Source organism: Ambystoma mexicanum, chromosome 8, assembly GCF_040938575.1.
Source record: "Ambystoma mexicanum isolate Mex_15411 chromosome 8, UKY_AmexF1_1, whole genome shotgun sequence".
In the NCBI taxonomy this organism is placed as follows: domain Eukaryota; kingdom Metazoa; phylum Chordata; class Amphibia; order Caudata; family Ambystomatidae; genus Ambystoma; species Ambystoma mexicanum.
This window is the reverse complement of record NC_090929.1, coordinates 1,671,370,586-1,671,392,838: the sequence shown is the minus strand read 5'-3', so window position 1 is coordinate 1,671,392,838 and position 22,253 is coordinate 1,671,370,586. Positions and strand designations below refer to the sequence as shown.

The 22,253-nt window shown below is 45.8% G+C and overlaps 1 protein-coding gene across 2 annotated transcripts in view; it reads right to left on the bottom strand.

Moving 5' to 3' along the window:
• Positions 1-22,253, bottom strand: part of PLPP4 (phospholipid phosphatase 4) — a 1,071,056-nt gene that overhangs the window by 727,672 nt on the left and 321,131 nt on the right. For both annotated transcript variants that reach the window (XM_069611950.1, XM_069611951.1), the window contains exon 2: positions 13,899-14,007. In XM_069611950.1, coding sequence (XP_069468051.1) covers positions 13,899-14,007 — 109 coding nt within the window. The remainder of the gene's footprint in view (positions 1-13,898; positions 14,008-22,253) is intronic.

The following is a 22,253-nucleotide window of genomic DNA, read 5'->3' as shown; positions in this document are numbered from 1 at the left end:
AAAGGACTGGGGGTCAACGTGCCGATATAACCACTGCATACAATGTCTGTACTTATCATTCTGCCTTGATTTAAAATAAACAAAGTTAAAAAAAAAAGCATCAGCCCTGCGGAGAAGTGCTGAAACTCTCTCTTAAAAGTATATCAGCCCTGTCGCAAAGTGCTGATACTCTCTCTTAAAACTATATCAGCCATGCTGAGAGGTGCTGATGCTCTCTCTTAGAAGTATATCAGCCCTGCCGCAAAGTGGTGATACTCTCTCTTAAATGTATATCAGCCCTGTGAGAAGTGCTGATACTCTCTCTTAAAAGTATATCAGGCCTGCCGAGAAGTGCTGATACTCTCTCTTAAAGACAATATCTGCCGAGAAGTTCTGATACTCTCTCTTAAATCTATAAGTGCTGAAACTTCTTCTTCTGAGAAGTGCTGATACTCTCTCTTAAAGGTATATTGGCCCTGCCGAGAATGATACTCTCTCTTTACTGCTGAGAAGTGCTGATGCTCTCTTTAAAGTATATCAGCCCTGCTGGGAAGTTGTGCTGCCCCATTTCAAGAATAACCACCACACTGACAATGTCCAGTACTGTCCAATCAACAGTAAATCAGTCTTATTAATAAGTGATATTATTTGTTGTGAAGTACTTGCACTGTCTTAGTAAAAACACAAAGCCCTGCAGAAAGAGCTTATGCTGTGTTATCAAAACTATAATAGGCCTATCCAGGTGTGCAGCGTGCTGTGGCATTAGCAGTGAGATACTGCTACTTGGAACGGATAATACTGTTCCATTAAAGATTAACAGCCCTGCTACAACCATTTCATTAATTCATGTTTGGCGAAGTGCCCCAGAGTCCCTTTAAAATGATGGCTGCCCTTTTGTGAGGAATTATTTGACAATTTCATTAAAAATATAGCTGATGTGCCACTGTTACATAAATACAATAGTAGCCCTGATTAGAAGTGCTGATCACTTTTCCGACAAATGTACAATAGCACTGAGGATAAGTTCTGGTAGTTGCATTCATTGCATTGTATAGCTGATATGAAGTGCTGGCACTTTCTCTAACTTCACAAAATATGCACACAACACATCTTTGCACATGACCCATACATATTCATTGCCATAAAAGGAGCCAGATCGGTTGGCACAATCAATAGATGTTTAGAAGGCACTCTCATCAGGAAATAGCCCTCTTTCTTTCTCCCAACATGTGTTTTCTCCCTCTGTCCCCACAGGCCATCCCCACCATCATCAGGCAACGCCAACATCAACTTCTCTGGTGCTGGGGTGAGGACAGGTGATCTGTGGCACAGTAAGTTGTGCATTTGTAAAAGTGTTATTCTTGTGCCGCAGTGCTTGTGTGCCCTCTCCCTTCTCCCCTTGTTCTGATTGATTCCTTGTCTGTTGGCTCTCCTCTGTCTCTCCCTCCCACCGTGCTCCAATCGGTTGGCAGGCCCTTTATATCACCCACCCAAGTCACCCGCTGCCGTGACAGCCCCCTCGACCAAGGACCAGAGGCTAAGGACAGCTCCAGTGGTGTCTTCCGGTGTCCGCCATGGTAACACGTAGCCTGCAGTCGTCGACCTGCTGCGACTGATCAGGTAAGGCAAATCTGGGTGTGTTGTATTGTGCTGTGCTCAAAAACGTAGCCTTTTGTCCCCCTTATGGGAAAGTCGAATCTGTGTGTGTTGTATTGTTCTGTGCTCAAATACTTAGCCAACAACTTGGCCGTGTGCGCTCCCTGGCTTTTCTAGTCACGTGTGCTCCCTCGCATCATAGGTCCCTGCATCCTGTTCCATTCCCGCCCTCCTGCATTTCCCTTCCTTCCTCTCGCATCTCTGCCCTTACCTCTTTGATCTATTGGTTCCTATTCTGACACTGCCTCGTGCGCCACCGTTTTTCTGGCATCACTTTGCATTGCCCTCATTCTTCTTCTAGGTTCCTGTTGTGTTCTGTGCCTTGTTGACTTTATTGACTTGGTGTTTGCTCTCTACGGTTCTTGATATTGTGTTGCTATCCACGGTTTGTAGCATCACATTGCAATTGCCTGCATTCTTCACTTCTGGGCTCCCTGCTGACCTCTGTGTTTTGCTTTTGATCCTGTACTGCATCTGCTTTCTTCACTTCTGGGCTCCCTGCTGACCTCTGTGTTTTGCTTTTGATCCTGTATTGCATCTGCATTCTTCACTTCTGGGCTCCCTGCTGACCTCTGTGTTTTGCTTTTGATCCTGTATTGCCTCTGCTTTCTTCACTTCTAGGTTCCCTGCTGACCTCTGTGTTTTGCTTTTGATCCTGTATTGCCTCTGCTATCTTCACTTCTAGGTGCCCTGCTGACCTCTGTGTTTTGCTTTTGATCCTGTATTGCCTCTGCATTCTTCACTTCTAGGTTCCCTGTTGTGCTCTTTTCTTTCTGATGGTTCTATACTGCATCTGATTTGTAGGTCCATTGTTCTTGTTCTTTGTTGTGCCCCCCTCCCTTTCATGTATCCCCTGTGACTCCCTCCTGTGTGCCCCCCTGCATGACCTCCATTCCCCTGCATGAGCTCCCCTCTCCCTACCCCACTGCCCTCCACCCTTCCCACATACCCTATGGTGCTGTCTCCCCTATCTTTTCTAACTGCTTTTCTATCGACTATCCTATCCCTCTGGCACGAAGAAGCTCAAAAGGGACCTCCTGGTCTCCAACCCAGGCCCCCCTATCGCTGATACCTATACCAGTGCTTCCTCCAGACGGACCCTCACTGACATGCTATTTGTCGTTCCCTCTCCAGGCCTATGGACCCCCCAAAATGGTCTCTGTTCTCTCTCCTTTTTATTCTTCTCCCATTAATGGTGGCACCCGGTGGGAGGCCCTCCTGGCCCCTTCCACTCCTCTAAGACCATCATTAATGTCGTACAAGAAGTGAAACAACCACACTGCACAATTACATATGTAAATGTATAATCAGTTTGATATGATCAATACAGCCGACACATGAAAAGCTGGACATCTCCAAGCTTACTCTACATACTGAACCTGTTGGTTGCCTCCATGACCACCATTCTGGCTTCAGAGTTGCCAGAAGCAGAGAAACTTCTCTCCTGAACACCTGTGAAGACTTGCTCTCCAATCTTGACTCTAATCTCCCTTCTGTCCTCAATCTATCCTCTGCTTTTGACACGGTCAAACATGCCATCCTGCTGAAACGCCTCAGCGACAACCTGGGTATCACTGATCAGACCCTGGACTGGTTGACCTCCTTTCTCGCCGACCGACCCTCTCAGGACCAACTGAGGTCTTTCCTCTCTTTAATCTCTCACTGTACCTGTGGTGTTCCCCAGGGGTCTAACCTCTCCCTGGCTCTTCAACCACTACCTGGCACCTCTTGCCCACCTCATCGCTACTTTCTGGTACAAGTTTCAATGTTATGCGGCTGACACTCAGCATTCTTTCAGGCTCCCATCAGCCACCTCTACTTCTTCTCTCATACCAGACTGTCTGGCTGCAATTCAGGAATGGTGTGCCGCCAATGATATCTGCCTTAATGCCAGAAAGACTGAGATCCTACTCATTGGGACACCCCTTCCCTGCTTTCCTCTCTCTCTCTGACCCCCCCCCCCACTCTGGGACCTCTTCCTGATCCTTCCTGTGAGGCTAAGAACCTTGGTGTCACCTTCGACTCCACCCTCTCCTTCGCTCCTCACATCTCTGACGTCTCTAAGAAGTCAAACTATCAGCTGCACCTCCTCAGAGGTATTCTTCCTTTTCTCACTGTCCCCCAGAAGCTCACTGTCTCCAGAGCTCTGGTCATCTCTAGGCTGAACTATTGCAACAGCCTTCTTCTAAATCTTCCTGCCTCTACTCTTCAACCTTTACAACTTATCCAGAACAGGACTGCAAGACTTATCCTTGGCCTCAAGCCCAGGGATCATATCGCTGCAGTTCTGAAATCTCTTTACTGGCTCCCGGTGGCTTCAAGGATCAAGTTCAAGACCCTCTGCATCGTCCACAAAGCTTTCTGGGGCCTAGGACCGCTTTACTTCAAACTTTCTCTTCCAAAACATCTCCCCTCTCAAGCTCTCCGCTCATCCACTTCCAACTCTCTGAGGGTCAGTCGCTTTTCCAAGAAGAGAAATGGGGCAGGTCTATCTCCTCGGCTGGGGCCTCCCTCTGGAACAGCCTCCCTGCCTCTCTGAAAACTTGAGCAGAACCATCTCCAGTTCCAGAAGTAACTCAAGACCTTCCTCATCACTTTCGCTTTCTCTCTTCCTCTCCCGTGCTGATTCCCGATTGCTCCACACACTGGCAACCTGGCTACCCTCTGCATGTCCAGTTGCACCTCACACTGCCTCTTGGCTCCCCCAGCACTTGTGTTCTGTATCTGCAACCCCACAGTCCCTTCTCTCTGCACTTATGAGCCACCAAATGGCTGCACTTCTTAATTTACCTGCACTTCCCCCTCTGACCCCCCCTCGCCCCACCCTATGCACTCCTCCTCTTTCCTCTTCCCCGCACTTGCGCGATCTTAATGACACAAGGCCTAGTAAGATCGTTATTTTGTCCCCCCATTGTTTTGTTGCGCCTAGAAACACTTGTGTACAGGCGCGTTATAAATGCCATATCATATCATATCAATGATATGATGCTTTATTTATATCGCGCCAATACACAATGCGTTTCAAAGCGCAATGTTATTTCTTGCCTCATATTTCTAAATCAATGCGAATTAAGCAAAGCAAATGATCTGAAGTATTATGCCAATGCCATTGTCACTGGGCACCAATGTTATTATTGCGGGGGTGGGGGCTTAGGGGGCAACAGAGCTAGAAAAACTTCTCCAAATGCCTGATGCCGACCTATGTGGGGGATTTTGATATTTGAACTCAAATGCCCTTTAAAGCAAATGTGCCTTTGTTTCATGTGTAGTTTTTCCTGAAATACAATATTTGTTGTGTACTGTATATAGTAGATGACTTGTACATGAATGATTCTAAAGTTGTCCTGGGTGTGAATGAAACACTGCGCAAATGACATTTTAAAGGACTCACTCCTTTTTGACATCACTCTAGTAACACAAGAGGAGTGATCACAATAGGAGCGACCCGGCTGATTTCAAACCCTTGCTTTGAGCCAGCAACGCAAACGAGCCATGGCTGTGAACGTTGGCATTCTCTTGGGTCCCGGATGATGACACTTGCATTGCCATCAAGACTCGGCAAGGCCAGCTGTTCCTGGCGGCCACCCTATCCTTGAAGAAGCGACTCCTGAGAAAAGTTGCGCGAGGGCGCAACATGGCGAAGTGACTGGGCATGTGTCCTTTAGTGGCCACGCTAAAAGCGGCGAATAAAGAGAAGCCTATAATGTACTCCTGCGATTGGCAAGACATGAACAAGTGTAAGTACAAACATGTTTAGAGTTATGAACATATGTGTGCAAGTGTGGACATGAAGTGTAAGCTATTACATATCAGAACCGATATACCTTTAAATACCACTTTAGTCAGGTCGATATTGATTGTAAACGTGGACTGATGTGCACATGTGCATTGCAGGTCTAATTAAAATGAGTCCAGTGGTTTTGTAATCTGTATTAAAGTTTATTTGCACAACTCATAATCAGAATGACGAGTGGGTTTCTGTTTTGCTTGCACTCTTCTCCTTGCAGTCTTGACTTTGATATGTAATACGCGAAACTACAAATTCCATAATTCAATGGGAAAAAACATGGGGCTGGATGGTCCCCTAGCAACCAGCATGAAGCTGCAATGAATAATAGAGAAATGGCGATACAAACATACATTAACTCCAATTAGTTAATAATTGTTAATTATTCACCCAATTATAGTATTTTGAATACAACAGTTTTCTATCTCTGATAAGAGACATTCCGACATTGAGAAAACAAAGAAAGACGGCCTTACTTACAACTCATGTAAAAACTAAACAGTTCATTTATGACAGCCATGAGTCTGTCCCTTCACGTTTTAAAACAACATACATTTGTTTACAGTCCCGCCTTGAATCCCATGAAAACACAAGCCATGTTTCCAAAATACTATAGAATTACAAAAAACGTAACAAGGACAGACAACAGGTCAGAGTCAAGCACAGCATCCAACCTACAGGCGAGGGGGAGGGTCACTACAGCGCAAGACCGCATGCATCCAACACAAGCCAACATGATGCTCCCAATGGAAACGTATGCCAAAGAGGAAAGAAAACAGCTGGCACTCTTTGCAGCCATCAGTGTCACCCCACGCGGCCAATGCGAGAAGCGCAACACGTGGCATAAAGTGACAGGCAGGTGCTTCTAGCAAATGCGCAGCCCCAGAGGGGGCGGGACGAGGGCCAGGCAGTGACACTCATAGGTAGTGATTAGCTGCTGCCATTTCCACCTCCCTATGGCTCCTCTATACCACTCCTTTGGCTCACACTAGGTACGAAACTAAAAACCCCAGTGCCTGTGTGAAGATGGCTAGATTCTGCTCTGCCCCTTATTGCCCGTCCAGATGCCGGGTGCCGCCTCTCTGAACTTTACCAAGCACCCGCCTGCCCAGTTACAAAAGATTGGGCACCAGATGTGTCCATGCTCATGACTGTGTAGTGTGAAATAACCTTACCCCATCACACTATCAGATCAAGGCACGCTTTTCTCAAATTCCAGGGGGTCTCAAAGACACCTCTCGCTCATTCTGCATACTGTGTGGCGATGTTCCTTCTCGACTGTGGTGTGCCCATGAAATCGCACTCTCTGCAACCATCGACACTGCTCTTTCCAAAGTGTCTGATGCCCGTGCTCTGCCCAAACCAGCCCATCACTCTTGGGGAGTCCATACGCCCCGGTATGATGTTGTTACCTCGCTAGGCTTTTTTTCGGTCAGTTTTTTGCAGAAAAGCATTCGGCCGAAAAAACGAATACAAAAATATGGGTGTGCGGGGGGGTGGGGGGGGTAAGGGGACATAAGGGGTAGGGGGTATGGGGAATAGGGACTAGATAATAGCAAAAGGGGGTTTGGGGGATAACCAACCAAATATACATGATGAACAAACATTTTATTCTTTTTTTCGGCCATTTTCAGCAAAAAACCTGGAGAAAACCTGTGTGGCAATGTAAGAACATAGAACCATACGCCTCCTGCACCCTAAGACATGTATGCAACGTTGCATAGAGGCAGAAACAATCCACACCCTCTGGTGTAAATGGAACCTATCAAAGATGGCCGACCCGAAAGCATGACACCCAGTTTGGGCTGAAGCAACACTGTGCATACAGTGAAAAAAAGCCAGTAGTCCACCCCAATGAATTGAAAGTAGCAAACAGGTCATTGCAACGTTACAGGTGTGAGTTGCATTTTTTTAATTAAATGCAACGGTAGAGTCTTTTGCAAAGTTTAATCATTCCAATAAAATAGATTGGAAAAATGACACTTGTTTCAAGTAAAACGGCTCAGGATTGGACTACTCTTCCCGTCGAACTACATCTGGAAAAAAGGCCACTGGTTTTCTGGAAACGCCTGAAAACTCTACTTTTCGAATAATGAACGTACAGGTTTTTACTTAATATGCACTGTCTCGTCTGACTGAAATGTCCACTTGTTAATGTGCGCCCTGATGCCTGCGGGCTATGGCGCGTTATAAACAAATAAATACATGGAAATAGAAACAAAGTATTAAATGATGTTGAACCATCGATATAACTAAAGAAAATTCTGCGTCAAGTTGTGACCATTCACACACACAAAAACCAAGAAGCTAAAGTAACCGCGATACAAGATGACACAGGTGCAAAATACGTGAATTCAGAAGAGCGCTCCAGGGACCGCAGGTGGAATGGGCACTTGGCGCAGAGCCGGGGCAGATTTGCATATGGTTTCTCTCCTTTTGTAACAGGTTGACGGGCAAAGAATGGAAGCGAGGCGGCGCACAGAGGAACTGCCAGTTGTTATGATTGATTCAAAGCTTTCCATCCATCTCATGTGGTGTTTACAGGCGTGTAGCAAAGACCGCAGTGTTGTCTTACACTTCGCACCAACAAAACTGTGATGCCGGCCAATCACCTTGAACGAAGTCCCTACGTTGCCCCTGCCTTATTTCATGACCCCAGAAAGACTTGGGCCCTGCCTACACATGACCCCGGGCTCTGCCCCCAAGGCAAGATGATGGTGCCTGGGCTAGCAGTCAGGCTCGGACTGGCCTACAGGGCAACAGGGCAATGCCCAAACCAAAATCCCAAAATGCTAGTGTGGGCCCGTTCTTTTGGTCAAAGTGGCCCACTTTTTTTGCCATTGTGGGCCATTTCATGAGTTACTTCACTGTGCGGCTAGTAGTTTTGACCATTGTTGCTGAATACATATTCTTTAAATTGCACAATTTGCATCACAATGAATCAAAAAACTCCCCCTTGGGTACTATCTGTCACAAAAGGAATGAATTGCCATTTGCCACTTTGGGCCACTTTTTCACTGGAGCATGCGACAATGTTATGCCCCAGTCCGACCCGGCTTGCAGTGGGTGTGGCGGAGAAGAAGCAGCGGGTACTTGCACAAGGCACCTGCAGATATTGCAAATCCCCAATGATGCCAGCTGGGAAGTGTGCTTCTGGGAGTAGCTGGGCATGGTGGAGAAGGCGTTTGGTACCCCGCTGCAGTCCATGAGTCAGCCTATGATTTACTGTCATGTGCTTACTTCTTCATGCTTTTCTTCAGCTGTTACTTCTTCATGCTTTTACTTCTTCATTCCTTTACTTCTTCATGCCTTTCCTTCTTCATACTTTTACTTCTTCATGCATTTACTTCTTTATGCCTTTACTTCATCATGTCTTGACTTCTGAATGCTTTTACTTCTTCAATCTTTTACTCCTTCATGCCTTTACTCCTGCACGCCTTTACTTCTTCATGCTTTTACTTGTTCATGCCCTTACTTCTTCATGCTTTTACTTCTTCATGCCTTTACTTCTTCATACCTTTGCTTCTTCATGCTTTTGCTTCTTCATGCATTTACTTCTTCATGCCTTTACTTCTTCATGCCTTTACTTCTTCATGCCTTTACTGCATCATGCCTTTGCTTCTTCATGCTTTTACTTCTTCATGCTTTTACTTCATCTGTATCTTTACATTGTGAACGTGGCAACGGGTGTTGTTAAGGTGAGCTTAAGGTTAGGGTTTGGATCAAGGGGTGGCTGGAAGTAAGATTATCGGATAGAAAAGAAGTGGAGTACAGGGGGTCTACCCCTGTAATGACAAAGTGAATGTTAAAATAAGGGAAGGTCTGGAGGAGTGAAAGTGTCAAAGTGAATGTGTGGCGAAGCGATTGCAGATGAAGTAAAGGCACATCTATGGGTAATGACCATGGGTCTGAAATCCTCAGATGGGACGAAGGGTGTTATCTGCTTGATGAGTGCTACTTGACGTCAGGCTGTTTTTTTTCTGATGCTAAGTTGATGGGTCGAAGGTTTATTGTCAATAATGAACCCAAGTGATTTGGCAAATGGAAGCAAGTGAGGTCTGGTTCCAGCAAGCTGCACATCATTCAGCCGTCCTCGAGGACCTCCCATTGAGATGGATGGCCTAGTGGCATGAGTTTCTATTTTTAGATTGAGTTTCAGTAGGTGCTTGTCGTCTATGCCTGGATACAGACAATCCATTTCCTGACGCGTACACTGTTTTGAGTACACTTCACTTTGAGGTATACCTGAGTATTGTCTGCGTGTTGATGAAGTGAGATATTAGGGCCCTTCAGAAGCAACACAAGTGGTTCCGTATAGTCAGTGATAGATCAGTGGGGAGAGTATTCATCCCTGTGGTACTCCACAGATGACCGGCCGATTGTCGAGTCTGAAGTTACCAATCTGCAGTGCTTGTATCTCTCCACGAGGTAGGAGGCAAACCACTTGAAGACTGTAAACTTGAACCCCATTCTGTCTGTGAGTAGGCTTGTAAGTGTGAAGTGGTTGGCCGTGTCAAACACAGTATAGAGATCAAGAAGTACCAAGAGTCACCTTTATCATCTGGGGACCGGGGCGGGGGCAGCTTCTGTGCTGCCTCTGGGTCTAAATCTGGATTGATAGTCATGGAGAAGTCCATATTGGTTAATCCAATCACGGAGTTCCTCAGGAGCTGCTGTCCCCATTGCCCCTAATCATCCCACGTCCCTTTGCCCCTAATCATCACACTTCCCATTGCCCCTAATCATCACACTCCCCATTGCACCTTATCTTCACACTTCCCATTGCCCCTAATCATCACACTTCCCATTGCCCCTAATCATTACACTCCCCATTGCACCTAATCATCACACTCCCCATTGCCCCTAATCGTCACACTTCCCATTGACCCTAATCGTTACACTCGCTATTGCCCCTAATCATTACACTCCCCATTGCCCCTAATCATCCCACATCCCTTTGCCCCTAATCATCACATTTCCCATTTTCCCTAATCATCACACTTCCCATTGCCCCTAATCATCACACTTCACATTGCCCCTAATCATCTACTCCCCATTGCCCTAATCATCACACTTCCCATTGCCCCTAATCATCACACTTCCCATTGCCCCTAATCATTACACTCCCCATTGCCCCTAATCATCACACTTCCCATTGCCCCAATCATCCCACATCCCTTTGCCCCTAATCATCACATTTCCCATTTTCCCTAATCATCACACTTCGAATTGCCCCTAATCATCACACTTCCCATTGCCCCTAATCATCTACTCCCCATTGCACCTAATCATCACACTTCCCATTGCCCCTAATCATCACACTTCCCATTGCCCCTAATCATTACACTCCCCATTGCCCCTAATCATCACACTTCCCATTGCCCCTAATCATCACACTCCCCATTGTACCTAATCATCACACTTCCCATTGTCCCTAATCATCACACTCCCATTGCACCTAATCACCACACTTCCCATTTATCCTAATCATTACACTCCCCATTGCACCTAATCATCACACTTCCCATTGCCCCTAATCATCACACTTCCCATTGCCCCTAATCGTCACACTTCCCATTGACCTTAATCGTTACACTCCCCATTGCCCCTAATCATTACACTCCCCATTGCCCCTAATCATCCCACATCCCTTTGCTCCTAATAATCACATTTCCCATTGCCCCTAATCATCACACTTCCCATTGCCCCTAATCATCACACTTCCCATTGCCCCTAATCATCTACTCCCCATTGCACCTAATCATCACACTTCCCATTGCCCCTAATCATCACACTTCCCATTGCCCCTAATCATTACACTCCCCATTGCCCCTAATCATCACACTTCCCATTGTCCCTAATCATCACACTCCCCATTGTACCTAATCATCACACTTCCCATTGTCCCTAATCATCACACTCCCATTGCATCATCACACTCCCATTGCACCTAATCACCACACTTCCCATTTATCCTAATCATTACACTCCCCATTGCACCTAATCATCACACTTCCCATTGCCCCTAATCATCACACTTCCCATTGCCCCTAATCATCACACTTCCCATTGCCCCTAATCATCTACTCCCCATTGCACCTAATCATCACACTTCCCATTGCCCCTAATCATCACACTTCCCATTGCCCCTAATCATTACACTCCCCATTGCCCCTAATCATCACACTTCCCATTGTCCCTAATCATCACACTCCCCATTGTACCTAATCATCACACTTCCCATTGTCCCTAATCATCACACTCCCATTGCATCATCACACTCCCATTGCACCTAATCACCACACTTCCCATTTATCCTAATCATTACACTCCCCATTGCACCTAATCATCACACTTCCCAATTCCCCTAATCATCACACTTCCCATTGCCCCTAATCATCACACTCCCCATTGACCTCATCATGACCCGATCCCCGTTATCTCACTTCCCACAGATGTCTCTAAGAAACAGCCACCGGTTGCGTCACTTCCTCATAATCCACTCCAAGGTACAACCACCCATGATGTCACTTTCCCACACATCCCTCTATGGAATTACCCCCGATTGCCTCACTTTTCCCAAATAGCTCACTGTGGCTAAGCCCCTTTTGTTCTAAAGACCTCTCTCTGGTACAGCCGCCAGTCATCAGGGTGGTACGTAGATCCCCCTGCCATAGGGCGGGCTCTACTTTGTGGTAATTCACTTCGATGAAACAACTGAGCACCGCAGGGCTATTGACAACCTCATGTGTCCAGAGACAGTACAACGTCTTATCATCGCCCTGTCTCCTGTGGCTTTCCAAAGTACACGCCATCTTATCAGACTGGCCTGTGGAGCTTTCTCCTTCACGGGTCCTGGTCATGTCACTGGACAGCCACCTCCCACCTCAGTGGTTCACCGAAGCTTCTGGCCATCTCAGGGACAGACTGGCAGTTCATCTGCAAAGCCAACATCATGAGTAGCCATCTCCTGGTGTATGTGTGCCACATCATTTTGCAAACCCTCACAAGTCATGCTCATCCTATGGATCACAAAGAGGGAGAGGGAAGTGGGATCTCCGAGCTGGATTCCCCGTTCCAAGTCTTTGCAGGAATGCCTGTGATTCCATGCAGTATGCATTCCCCAAACTAAACCATCCATGGAATGGAATTTCCTGACGTTTACCTTCACGAGGAACTCAATGTTTATTCATTTAGGTTCATATATAGCTTTGAACCTTCCATGGCCCTTGGGCGGGTGAAAACATCCGATTTAGCATTTGGCGGGTGATAGCCCATTGATTCCTATGGGCGTACAGGGAGCTTGGTGGCTGAGAGAGCTGTCTAAGTGGCGGGTGACACCCGACAAAAGTGTGTGAGTTGAAAGGTATGCTTTTACAAAAAACGCTGTACAAAAATTGACATTATCGGTTCCAAAATAATGAATGATAACTAGCCAACATGAAGTTACATTTACGTTCAAATCGCGAGAAGAAGAGATTTAAGGAAGAGAAAGGGGCTTCCAGGAATTAGGGTCAAGAAGTGGGAAAGAGTGAACTCGAGATTGAACGCAAGGAGAAAGAGAAACAGAGAGGAAGAACACAGTGTACGAGTGCGACCATAGACAGACAATCAGGGTGTTCAATAGAGCGTGTAGGTCCACCAAATACAGGTCCGTTCACGTAATCTGTCTATGGCACTATGCCGCTCTACCGCGTGAGAAGACCAGTTAACAAGTCCCAGGAATAGCATGGTGAATGGTACCCCATAATGCGCTGTATAATTTACTTTCAACCATCACGATATTTATGAATTATCCGCAGTACCTCAATTTGCAGTTTTTTTGTTTTCATAAAATGAACTCGAATGATTTGTTTCCTGAGGAAGAGCTGCACAAGTCGAAACACATATGAGAAATGTATCTGAAATGAACTATACTTGCAGGAAATTCACTGACATTATGGACACATTCCATTGCATTTTTATTAAAGATAACAGTGGAGAAATGAAATGCTATGACAATTTTTGAAGAATGGACATGGAGAGTGTTCTAGAACTGAGAGGTGCTGCTAGTTCTGATGTTGGATTGACAGGAGCCTTGCTCAGAATTTAGCTTTGCAATGTCTAGTATCACAGGGAAGAGTTATTATGAACTCTCACTATAATCTGAATTTAAAGATTGATGGCATTTCCAAAAACCAGAAGTGCATCCCACGCTCCCAACTGTGTTCTCAGCATCATTTTAAGCTTTTTAAGTCCTAAGTCTTAAAGATCTAGTCTCACACGAGGCCTAAGTTGCCTCGTAAATTTACAATAAAATGAATCCTTTTACAGATCACAGACCTTCACATGTTTATTTTGTGTTTAATCGCTCCTCCACCACTGCTTTCTAGCTCCTCTCTGGATTAGTGTGCGCTATGTTACCACCGATTCATGCATTCGCTCATCCGGGAATGGGTGATGATCCCCCACGAGTCAGGATCCGCCCACTACTTACGAACATAAGTCGCGTCGGGATGTTGTCGGATTGGACCAGGGGGTTCTTGTAGAGCCAGATCTCCTCGGGCTGGATCACTCTCTGGAAGGGATCGAGGAACTCTGTAAAACTGAAAGCAAATGGGAGCATTACTAGGGTAGTCTCTCAAGAAAGATAAGCAATCACTGACGGGTTTAGTACGGAGGAAGAATAATTCTGTAGCAAGTCATCTCAAGCGAGTCTCCTCAACTCCCACTCACAATGACCATAGTCCTTCCCCCCTGGCAATGAACAGGGCCATTATCAAACAGTCTGGATTACATGTCAAGTAACCAAGTGCTCATGTTAAAGACTGGGCATTCCCCATGACCACTTCCGGTCCTAACCCAGCACTCCATTTCTCATGGAGTCCCTCACAGTCCACTGGCTCCAAATTTAATGTTTGCAACAACCGGTGCACCTCTTCTCCCCTGCTAATAAAACTGGCTGCATGAACACGTTATATTATCCTAAATGTATTATTATTGTATTATGTCTGTGCATTGCGGGCAGCTATTCTTGCAGTCAGATTCAGCTTACCCCCTCAGCCCCTCCTCTTTTAAAATTCTTCGAGGGGGGAATACACATAGAAACAAGAAACTGGTGTGCAGCTATTTTAACCTCACATCTTAAACCTGAAACTGTCTGAAAGAGTATGCATGGTTTATCTTTTCAAAAGTTTTAATGTTAGGTTGAGTGTTGTGTCCAATTAAACAAGCACCAAGTCCAGTGTGCATTTTGTACTTAGTTGTTCAGGCACACAACAGTGTTATTGTGGACATATTATCTAATGTAAACATCTGTTGCCATTCTTATGTTCCGAATATGTGCTTCAATTTTATGCAGAACAGCCAGGAGCCCTAATTGGTGCAATTTGTCCACTTCCCCTTTCTATTAGGGGTATTTCAAAAGAGTACAGTGGGAGTACGCCAGACTGCCCATCTTGGAATTATAACCTTCTATAAGAAAATAAATGTATGAATTATATGGGTAGTCTAGATTTTGATAATGTGCTTTGCTCAGTAAGAAAGTGTAATGTTCTTATTAGTAATATCATACATACTGGAAGTTATCATTACGAATGATCACTAAAATACAAAATAAATAGCCAGTTTATAATGTAAAATGATTTACTTTTTTAATAGCTTAGTTTGTACAAAACAAATCACAGATTCCTCCCACAAGAGATCTGTATATTTTCTCTGGTTGCACTGCTGCCAGCAATGGCTGGGTTGCTGTCTCCTGCAAATGCGCACCTGACAACGCGACACTAATCAATATTTTTTTCTTTTTTTGTTTAAAGCCAAGACCTAGCTCGATAGCAGCGTAGAGCTGCACAGGGTGTGGGTAGCCAGCTTTAGGGCTGGCATCTTTTAACAGTAGCGCAGTACTGTGAGTTGAGGTCTGCGCATCTATTGGAATTAGTCCTTTGTCAGGTTTTCATGTTTTGAGAGTTTTGCAAAAGTGGAGAATTGTGGGGACATTCCGACCTGACACTGGGATTGAGTTCCAGAGGTTTAGTGTGTGACAAGAGAAGGATTATTTGCGCATCCTCTCTTTGAGCACGAGTTGTGATTCAAGCCGGTGGGTCAATTTGCTGTGCAAGGACCATGTGCCACCAGATATGTGGAGCTTAGCCACCAGGTACGCTGGTGTGCTACCCCTGAGTGCTTTGTAGATGATACCTGCAGTCTTCAAAAGTATTGTGGCCTGGAGAGGAGGCCAATGTACTTCACGTAGAATGGGAGTGATTCGGTCAAATTTCCGTTCACCCATAATAATGGGCACCCGACAACACAACTATTACTCACTCAGAGACAGAGACCTAGAGTGAGTAAGAGAGTGAGATAGGTAAAACGAGAGTGCAGCGAGGCAGAAAGAGAGAGCGGGAGAAAGGGAGAGCGGGGGAGAGAGAGAGAGACAGAGAGAAAGAGAGTTGGATCAGAATATAATATTCCGGCTACTGCTAATTTTTATTATTTATTTATTGTTCATTTATAAGGCACCATCCGTAATACAGAGAAGGCTTTGTGGTACCCATATTATGCTTGCATGTTACTTAGGGCTGGCTGAAGATTTTGTTAGACCTTGTGGGGCCCACCTCAGTATGATGTTTGAGGGCCCTCTTGCCCACAGTTCGGGAAAACTGTCTAAGGCACCCATGAGGTGCTTAAATAATAATGGATGGAAAGGAATGCAGCGAGGATGTTAATGGCTGCATCTTATCACAGATTAGGCCGGCAGGGAGCTGGATCATCGAATGTCCACTGAATAGCTAGTAATTGCTCTATGACAGCAGAGGGCTAATGCCGATGGAACTAGAGTTAAAGTCAACAAGGTGATCAGGCCTGGCTGAAGATATGTCACGACTCGTGGGGGCCCATTTCAACATGATGTTTGGGCCTCTCCTTGCTTAGAGCAGAAAACAACAGTCTGAGTAACCCCTGGGGTGTGCATTATAACGGAAACAAAGACTACAGCCATGGTTAATAGGCACCTATTATCACAAGATGGCCAGCCAGCAGGAAACTGAAACACTAAATGGCCACCGAAAAGCTATACATCCTTCTTTGTCAGGAAAGGGCTGATGTGGAGAACTTGTGTTAAAAGGTAACGAGGTGATAACACTTCTGTATTCCCAGAGGGAAGAAACGGCCAAAGGGCCTTCAGCAAATGCAGCTTGTAATGTGAGCATTTCTAAGCACACATTTAAAGCCCCAGAATGAAAGTAATAGAGAAGGGAATATATTTCAGTGTCAGGAGACCGCTGACTGCCAACACGGGGGCAGTTGCTGGGGTGACCCCTGAGGCTTGTGGCACCTATCAAATGAAATTTGAAAGGCCCTGACACCGCCCCTGGAGGTGCTAACAAAGCTGCTGGATGTTTGACAACCAGCAATCTACCTACTGATAAGCGCACATTTAAAGTCTTGAATTAAGATGATAGCAACCAGAAAGGGCAACCTACGTGCACACAGCGCACACATTTAATGTCATGAATTAAAGAAATATTGTGCTTTGTAGTACCTTTTTTAAACATGGAAACAGTGCCTCAGGGCCCCCTGAGGCTTAGGGCCATATTCAACTGAAAAAGTTGAAAGGCCCTGACACTCTCTCTGAAGCTCTGCTTTCAGACATGCAAACGCAGACAGACTCTTACTGGCATGCAGGCAGGCACACATACACCCACGCGCAATCTCTCAAATGCACATACACCACCATCCCCCAACCCCTCCCCTAACCCAAGACATCCACCATGTTATCTCCTGCTTTTCCCTGATCTTACATTTTCTTTTGTTTGGTCCCATGTGGTTTTTGTTAACAGCATAACATTTACTGAGGTTCTTTTTCATATAAATAATGACATTTGATTGTACCATTTTTCATTACTCGGCCTAGCACTGGGATTAAAACGCAGTATAAATTCAATACTTGTAATGAAATGAAACCTCATGTGGACGCCTGGACCACGCAGTCCCTGCGCTCTTCTCTCACTACTTTACGTACCCCTGGGGTGCAATGAACCTTTATTTCATTGGAGGGAGGATTCAAACAGTGTGGCCAAGTGCCAGGAAGCAGCAGCCTTCTGTATATAGAGGAGAAGAATTATGAGGGCGTGCTTGCTATGCCATATCATGTTTTGGGTTTATAAAAAGTAGCGTAATAGCACTAGACAAAGTTGGCTGATAGAAAGCTGCATCACAGATAGTGGTATGGGAAACCAGTTTACTATAAATGTATTTAAAAGGAATACAAAAAAGGGGTTTTAAGTGTGGTTTTAAGATTGGAAGATTGGTCCAGTTCTGTAAAGGTAAAGTGCAAGGCATTCCAGAGACATGGGGTGAGGTATAGAAATGGTCTGTGAATGGGGTCCTGCTAGCGGGGTGGCCTACTGAAACAACAGACCCAGACATGACAGTTCACTGTCATTGATACTGAGGGGCGGGAGCTGGCTTCAGGATGACACAATTATATGTGAATGTTTGTTGTGTTTCTTGTTGACTCTGTAATCCTATGCAGCCAGGCCCCATGTGGGCCTGTTTGAAGTAACCATTGTTTGTATGATAATTGCTGCCACCGGTTGCAGGGCCAAAAAAGAGCAGGGTGTTTCCATGGAGCTATTGTCAGTTAATCAGGCTGACCCCGACAGGGCAAAGATTGGCCCTCCCCCTTCCACAGATGACATTGTGCCTTCCTTGGCTGTCACATTCCAACTAAATATGAGAGGGGCAGACTGTGCCGTCAGGCGGTGTCCAGCCCAGAGTACACAGATCTATGCTTTGTCGTGGTGTGAGCATAGGGAAATGTGTGTGGATTACCCCAACCCATTTTCCTGAGTTCGCTCGAACATCATTCCATTTCATTACAAATTCCCAAAAGGCCCAGGCGAGCGCACACCCACCGTGTGGATGGTCGAATTCCGCACATGGTCTGCTACCCATCCGCGACTTCTTACATCTCCAAGTGTATAATAAATATCGATTGCTAGATCTTTGCCGGGGGCGTTAAGTAAATGGCATATTTTTTTCAAAACGCTGATGCCCCTTGATCTTTTTGGACTGAAGAAATTCGCCTGCAGTATTTTTAACTGCGTTTATTACCGATTTTATTTTCTGCATAATTTGGGAGCGAGACCCCACCACCCCACCTTATCCCTACGCTTATCATCTGCTCCTTAGCCATATTGTCTCACTCAAACACTGCCCCCTGTATTTTGCATTAAAAATTATGTTAAAAATTGAAGTGAACGAACGTGCAGTGAAAATTCCTCCTAAAAAGACTGGAGATTGCCTATAGGCCCAGGAGCAGGTTACATAAAGGACTGCCTACAGGCCCAATAGCAGGTTACATAAAGCAGGTTACATAAAGGACTGCCTACAGGCCCAGTAGCAGGTTACATAAAGCAGGTTACATAAAGGACTGCCTACAGGCCCAGTAGCAGGTTACATAAAGCAGGTTACATAAACAACTGCCTACAGGCCCAGTAGCAGGTTACATAAAGCAGGTTACATAAACGACTGCCTACAGGCCCAGGAGCAGGTTACATAAAGGACTGCCTACAGGCCCAGTAGCAGATTACATAAAGGACTGCCCACAGGCCCAGTAGCAGGTTCCATAAAGCAGGTTACATAAACGACTGCCTACAGGTCCAGGAGCAGGTTACATAAAGGACTGCCTACAGGCCCAGTAGCAGATTACATAAAGGACTGCCTACAGGCCCAGTAGCAGGTTACATAAAGCAGGTTACATAAACGACTGCCTACAGGCCCAGTAGCAGGTTACATAAAGCAGGTTACATAAAGGACTGCCTACAGGCCCAGTAGCAGGTTACATAAAGCAGGTTACATAAACGACTGCCTACAGGCCCAGTAGCAGGTTACATAAAGCAGGTTACATAAAAGACTGCCTACAGGCCCAGGAGCAGGTTACATAAAGGACTGCCTACAGGCCCAGTAGCAGATTACATAAAGGACTGCCCACAGGCCCAGTAGCAGGTTCCATAAAGCAGGTTACATAAACGACTGCCTACAGGTCCAGGAGCAGGTTACATAAAGGACTGCCTACAGGCCCAGTAGCAGATTACATAAAGGACTGCCTACAGGCGCAGTAGCAGGTTACACAAAGCAGGTTACATAAAGTACTGCCTACAGGCCCAGTAGCAGGTTACATAAAGGGCTGTTCATAAAGGTCAGTTTGCGGTGGGGAGGTTCGATAGGGGGTTGGTATGGCCATTTGCATATCCACACGGGGTGGGTAGAAGGGTGGGCGCCGCAATGGGGAGAGCTCTTGGCAGGAAGTGCCACGCTTATCACAGGCTGGCGTGGGTCCTTGGCCTTGGCGGCCAGGTGTGCTTTCATTGGCTTCCTGATTTGGAGCGTGCTAAAGCGTTATTTTCTTTGCAGCTCTACTGATGATGTATTTTTGGCTGGGCCCAGGGCTCCTTCCTCATGCCAACCGGTGCCCTCTTCTTTCCAGTGCCCGAACCCGCAGCCCCCACAGATAAAGTGCATAGCACCACACCCGCAGCACCTCTCTGTCCTCCCCCACATGTATGGCAACTGTTCACAACCCACAGAGGGCGCACTCTATGTGTACCCTCTTCCAGGCCTACAGCGCAGCCAGGCCACACCCGTGCAGATAGGCGCTACACACATGCAAATGAACAGACATCACTTCGGCATCTTGATAGTGCCTCGAGGAAGTTGTCAAGAGATGGTATGTGAGAGCTTTAATAAACACATGTTTCAAATATCAAGAAATAAAGATATTAAGGCAAGATTAACCCATCGTGTATGTATGTATGGAATTCATGAAGTGGGAACCTAGCTGGCAAGCATCTGAGCGCTGCAGAAAGGGGGCACTGCCAGGCGGTTACAAGTAGAGTACAGAGGTAGCTGGGATGGCTATGGGAATGGGAGAGGAGGCAGGGACGTCCTTTGGTACCCTTGCTACCGATTTCATCTGCCTTGCTACCCCTTACATAAAATGGAGGCTCCTGGGCTGTGGCAAGCGCCATGTGGCTCTTTATTTCTGGGGTGGCTGTCTTTCTTGTTCAGGCCTCTTTAAAATAAAACAGGGGGTTGCACAAGTCTAACACTTTTCAGCAGTGACCCTAAATGTGGAAGAATTGGAATAACACATAATGGACCTTTCTGGAATTCTGTGCAATAATTGCTAGACTCATTAAAGGTTTATTTCAGGCGCACTTCAGGGGGTGAGTCACTACTTTAGTCTCTTCTTAAACACCACAAATTCTCGATGCAGACAAAATCCTCCAAAATGCATTTAGAGTAGAATAAGCATCCATTTCGGACTATGGGCCTTATCATGGATTTATTTGCACGGTACAAAGTGACTTTGCACTGCTGAAAAATGACTTTGCACTGCCGACACAAACCCTGATTCATGGAACTGTGCAAAGTGTATTTTAGCCATGCAAAGTCAGTGCAAATTCATTTTGTACTGCAAAAATGACTAAGCACTGACTCTGTGCAGACTTTGCACTTCAAAAATACACTTTACACAGTACCATGAATCAGGGTTTGTGTAGGCAGTGTAAAGTCACTTTCTGGCAGTGCAAAGTCACTTTGAACCGTGCAAAAAATTCCATGAATCGGGCCCTTAGTATTTTGCTTTTCGCAAGTTGCAGTTATAGTGTCTTTTTTTTCTGCCGTTGTCTCTGTTATGATCATCGGAGGACATTCCATCTCGGTGTCCTCGGTCACTTGACAAAATCCTTGTGCCTAAAAGCTTCTGTACAGTGTGGAAATGTTTGACCATAGCACATCGAGTGGCCCTTGATTTCATTGTGCCACAATTAATGCTTTGTTGCAATGTGTCTAACTTTTCTATCTCCCTGGCATGCTGTTCAGGATGTTTGTTTGCATGTATGAGGTAATGAGTGCCCAGAGTACAGGATGCCGTGCGAGTGCGCTGCTTTCCATGCGCTGCCCTAACAGTCATGAACCCTCCCAATGGTACATATTTTGCCATCCTCTGAAGTCTGAAAAGTAGATCCACGCTGGGTTGACATGAGGCCAACTTTGCAACAGACCTGCAGATGAACTGGCCTGCTGTTACATCTCAGTTACCAGTTCATTGGTATCCACTACAGAGTGTAATTTACTTTCTGACTTTTAGAACATTCAAACATGTAATTGCTCATTTAACTATAGCCGGTGCGATAGCTATGGCTGGTAAGATAGCTCAGTGGGTTGAGAGCTTGCTGCTGCGATCTGTGTGTGTGATCTGCAGGTTTCAGGCTCAAATCCCGGCAAGGCCAATTCAGCCTTTCATCCTTCGGAGGTTGAAAAATGTGTACCAATAAAGGTTGGGTGACATTGCATGTATATTTGTTCTATGTTAGCTGGTGCCACGCTTAGGTGCAATTCTTAACTTTAGCCTGAGTCACATCTAGATAGAAATGTGAATGTTAGCATGCGCTACACTTAAATGAAACTGTGAATGTTACCAAGTGCCACAGCTAGAAGAGGGAATCGTGATCACTAACCTGCCTCACATCTAGATAGGATATTGAAGATTAGCAAGTATCACACTCAGATGGAACAGTGAATGATAGCAAGCATCACACCTAGACATAACTTCAAGGACAGCAATGCCAACTAACCAATTCACTAAACATTTCAACCCTCTGCATTCCCACTAACTCACCCCCCCTTTCCTTTTTCAGAGCTGCCAGAGCGCCAGGGGACCACTCCGGTGGTGATAGTGCACGGTACAAATATCATTTAACATGACATTAACACTATTTGAAGCACTTAGGCATAAGTGCTATATAATAGCACATCACTGTCTTTTGGCCTTGGAAGTCTGCTT